Raw genomic sequence first — 4,427 nt, forward strand, 5'->3', positions numbered from 1 at the left:
TACGATCCATGTCTATAACGGACCATAAACAAATCAGACGATTTTACAATAAACTTTAGTGAAGAATAAATTTTTAATCTCTCCGTCGCTTTACTTCTGCTAATATAAACGTACAGGGATATTTTCTGGCATCAGTTATATGTATAGATTACATTTATACGCACTTCACGACACGCCATTTAGGAAGTGCCGACAAAGCGCACAAAAAAAAAAAAATAAAAAAAAACGCGATTCTCACGATATCAGTCTGTGATTTGCAGAGTCACGCGCCCTTAGCGGCGGCCCTACTACCTCCCTTCGCCCGGTCCGGAGATTGGGAATGGCCTTCACGTGACCGACTAGTTGAAACGGCTGCCGCAAGGATAGCGCCGCTCCGCGAAAGTCGGTCGTTCGATGCGGCGTTAAGTTTGAGGCGCACTGTACATTTTTGTTTTCAGAACACCGATTACTCGAGCATTTGTTATAGAATGCGAGGAGGGTCTGTTTTACATGGGCTGAAAATCATGCTTCACCTCTCTGACCTCTCAGTCGACCTATTGCTTGTAATATTATATTTCATATCGTGGTCATTTTCCTTTCTATCTTTAAATATTGTTATGAAGATAATATTTATGGCATCATCTACATTATTTTCTGTTAACTTAAACCATGCAACGTTTCATTTACTTTTGTTTTTTGTTTGGGCTTGCTAGGAAATGAGTTTTGTTCACATATTTTATTGTCGCGGTAAGATTTAATACGTGTCATTCGATGAGTGGTATTTGTGTTGGCGCAGTTATGCATGCTACATTAGAGGCTAAAAACGTGTGGACGAGAAATTCAGGTTAATCCTGATGGTTGGTTTGTGCTGTATGTAGCGGCTGTATTATATGTGCACTACCCGTCCGTGTTTCGAGAGTGTTTGGAGAGCTCAGACTTCAATGTATTATCGTACGTGTAGCATAGGGAAGGTGTATTGTAAATGGTGTCGCACATCCACTCTCACAAAATGTAAGCGCGTCTACTACTTGAAGAGGATGCTCAGGGCCAATGACTTAGATATCCGGAGCCTTGAATTGGATTACGTGCCTCGAACAACATTTACATGAAAGGAAGTTTCACATACAAAGAATGGTAATTTGAAACGCCATGGTAATGGTTTATGTTGTGACTGTGCCAAAGTAAGACTGTTGATACTGCTCATTCACTTATGTGCGCCATAGCAAATGTCTTTCAGCGCTTTCATTGAAGAATAATAAAAGAAATACATTTATCACAGCCAGTTGATGAGTACTGCATGACGCAAGACGTAAGACGTGCGAGTTGGTAGTTAATGCAACATGCAATGATCAGAATAGAGGGAAGAGGAGCGGAAGAAGATAACAAGACAAGCACCCAACGTTGAGATATCATCTGGACAGGCACATCAACTCACTCAGAACGGTCATATTGCCACGCCCGTCACCGAGCAAGTGTGCCCATGGCCGCATGGTTATCGTACTTGTCTCGCTCGCAGAGGGACGAGGTTCAATGCCTGGGAGGTGACGCACCTTTTTTCATTTATGTAAATGTCGCGTTTTGGTGAACACGAGAACGCTGTTGTGTATTCGAGGTGCGAAGGTTCTTTGCGCCGAAGCATCTCCGCCGGTTGTTCCAGAAGGCCACGCGTGTACATAAGGGGCTCCGCGTGGCAAGCCTGTGACAGTGTCGCACCAGCGCTCGATCTTACCGTTACGTCGACAACGACGTCTGCGACGCTAGCCTTTTAGAGAGCAACTATTAGGCACCCGTTTCCGGCTGGAGTGGCGTCGCCGTCGGCGTAACCGCGCGTTGCAATATGGGACGTGCCCATAATGACGTCGCACGTGACATCACGTGTGACGTCACCCTCGTGACATCACGCGGCGCCTAAATTTAGCGGGAATATTTCCCCGCTACATTTGGCGGGAAAATATTCCCACTAACATTAGCGGGGAAATTTCGCGACAAATTTATCGGAGAAATGAGAGGGCAAGGCAGCACTCATGTGTGCACTATGTCTAATCCTCTGATCTTCTTCACGCAGCTCCTAATCGCTCAGGCTGCTTTGGCCTGTCCGTTGTCGCGCCAGCATAACCCAGCGGACCGCTCCGTCACTGTGCCACTATCAAGTTTGAAGACTACTCAAGGATACGTCAGCGGCATCACCTTCCTCGCCGACAACGAGGACGACGGCAGAAACAAGCGCCTCGTCTTTGACGAAAGCACAAGATCGGCATCGACATCAACCGTGGCCTACGAAGCTACAAAAGGGCTGTCTGAACGGTTCGCCATCAGAGGGCAAGGCAGCACTCATGTGTGCACTATGTCTAATCCTCTGATCTTCTTCACGCAGCTCCTAATCGCTCAGGCTGCTTTGGCCTGTCCGTTGTCGCGCCAGCATGACCCAGCGGACCGCTCCGTCACTGTGCCACTATCAAGTTTGAAGACTACTCAAGGATACGTCAGCGGCATCACCTTCCTCGCCGACAACGAGGACGACGGCAGAAACAAGCGCCTCGTCTTTGACGAAAGCACAAGATCGGCATCGACATCAACCGTGGCCTACGAAGCTACAAAAGGGCTGTCTGAACGGTTCGCCATCAGAGGGCAAGGCAGCACTCATGTGTGCACTATGTCTAATCCTCTGATCTTCTTCACGCAGGTGAGTAATTGTCACTCATTGCATTGTAAACGATCAAGCAATACTTTCCTTTTCCTGCTGCCTTGCCCCCGGATGTGCTTAACCTTATTTATTGAGTGCATTTGTGTCACTCGTGATTTATTGTTAAGCGGTGACATTGAATCGAATCCGGGACCTGATGACTGCCAAGGGGGTGGTAACCCTACAATGGAAGAGATGGTGAAGGCGATTCTGGACACACAAAACGTGATTATGAGAGATCTAAGTCAAATAAAAAATAACCAAAAGCAATTTGAACACAAATTTGAAGGTCTAACAAAAAAAGTAAATCAAATTGAAGCAACAGTTCAAGAAATGAAAGAACAAAAAGTTCAAATCATAAGCATTGAAAAACATGTTAAGGCAATCGATGAGGACTTGAAGGAATGCCAAAAAAAAATCGTCGACTTAGAAGATCGGAACCGCCGTAACAACCTCATGGTTTTCGGACTTCCAGAGGCTCAAGGGGAAACAAATGACTCATTGCGGTCGAAAGTACTTGGTGATGTGTTTGAAGAAAAACTTGGAATTCATGTTAATACAGTCGAGCGTGTACATCGCGTGGGGCGAAAAACAAGCAAAAACCGCCCAGTTGTAGTTAAATTTCTTGACTACGCAGAAAAGGAAAACGTGCTAAAAAAGCGAAGGTGTTTGAAAGGGACTAAAATAACGTTAGAACACGATTATTCTTGGCAGACTATTCAAAAGCGCAAACAGTTGTGGGAAACCAGTAAACCCAATCGCGATAACGGGGAAACTGTCTTCTTGATTCACGATAAAATTAAGATAGGAGGCCAAGTTTTCGAATGGGATGATAATGTGGGGCAAATATGCAAAGAAAGAAATCGACCAACTCGACAAAAAAGTGTAAAATGACGTCAAGCACACTCCGGGAAACCCCATCGAAAGACATTTCGACTTCTTTCCTTCAATGCGCAAAGTATTGTGAATAAAGTAGATGATTTGGAAACAATCTTGCTAACTCATGACCCCCACGTGATCGTCATCACGGAAACATGGCTTCACAGTGGTATTGGTGATAATGAAGTTATTCCGCCTTGTTACAGAATGATTAGGAAAGACCGAGGGTTAAGGGGTGGCGGCGTGGCTATTATCGCAAAAAGTTCGGTGGACCTGGTACCTTTAGATTGCGTTGTCAAAGGGGAGGTGTTATGGTGTAAGGTTAAAGTTCACGGCAACGTGTTTGTTGTTGGTGCTGTATATAGGCCACCAAACACCGCCCCGAGGTTTTTAGAAGAATTGTATGATTACATGGCGTTGCGCTTCAATGACAAAACTAAAATTATTTTGACTGGAGACTTCAATCTTGCTGATATTGATTGGGCAAAGCAAAAACCAGGTAAAAATGAAATCGCGTCCTCCGAGCTTTTGTTAGATATAGCACTCAGTTTTAATCTTCAACAGTTAGTGGACAGCCCGACAAGAGTAACAGATACGAGCCAATCGATTCTGGACTTACTTTTTGTTAGCAACATAGTGGAAGCGGATAAAGCACATGTGCTCGACGGAGTGTCAGATCATAAAATGGTGTTTCTTGACTTAGAACTACATAAAACAGCTGCCGATAATGCTCGTCACGAACGTACTGTCAGAGATTTTCAAAATGCTGATGATGTGTCCATCCTCGATTATTTAGATGAACATTTTGACCATTTTAGTCAGTTAAGTGATGTTACCGAATTATGGAAAACATTTAAGAGTATTGTTTCCTACTGTACATATCACT

At 44.6% G+C, this 4,427-nt stretch overlaps 1 protein-coding gene across 1 annotated transcript; it reads left to right on the top strand.

Annotated features, from left to right (window-relative positions):
* The first annotated feature begins 2,014 nt into the window (after window positions 1-2,014).
* On the top strand, window positions 2,015-3,769 carry LOC115322978. The gene has a single exon (XM_029983333.4). It carries the CDS (start codon window positions 2,015-2,017, stop codon window positions 3,554-3,556), a length of 1,542 nt encoding a protein of 513 aa, XP_029839193.3. The 3' UTR covers window positions 3,557-3,769.
* Window positions 3,770-4,427: the final 658 nt, after the last annotated feature.

Source organism: Ixodes scapularis, unplaced genomic scaffold (genome assembly GCF_016920785.2).
Source record: "Ixodes scapularis isolate PalLabHiFi unplaced genomic scaffold, ASM1692078v2 PGA_scaffold3__209_contigs__length_174095766, whole genome shotgun sequence".
Lineage (NCBI taxonomy): Eukaryota > Metazoa > Arthropoda > Arachnida > Ixodida > Ixodidae > Ixodes > Ixodes scapularis.

What these genes read in the sequence shown, in the direction of transcription:
- LOC115322978 (XM_029983333.4), top strand. Translation starts at nt 2,015, where the DNA reads ATGTCTAATCCTCTGATCTTCTTCACGCAGCTCCTAATCGCTCAGGCT.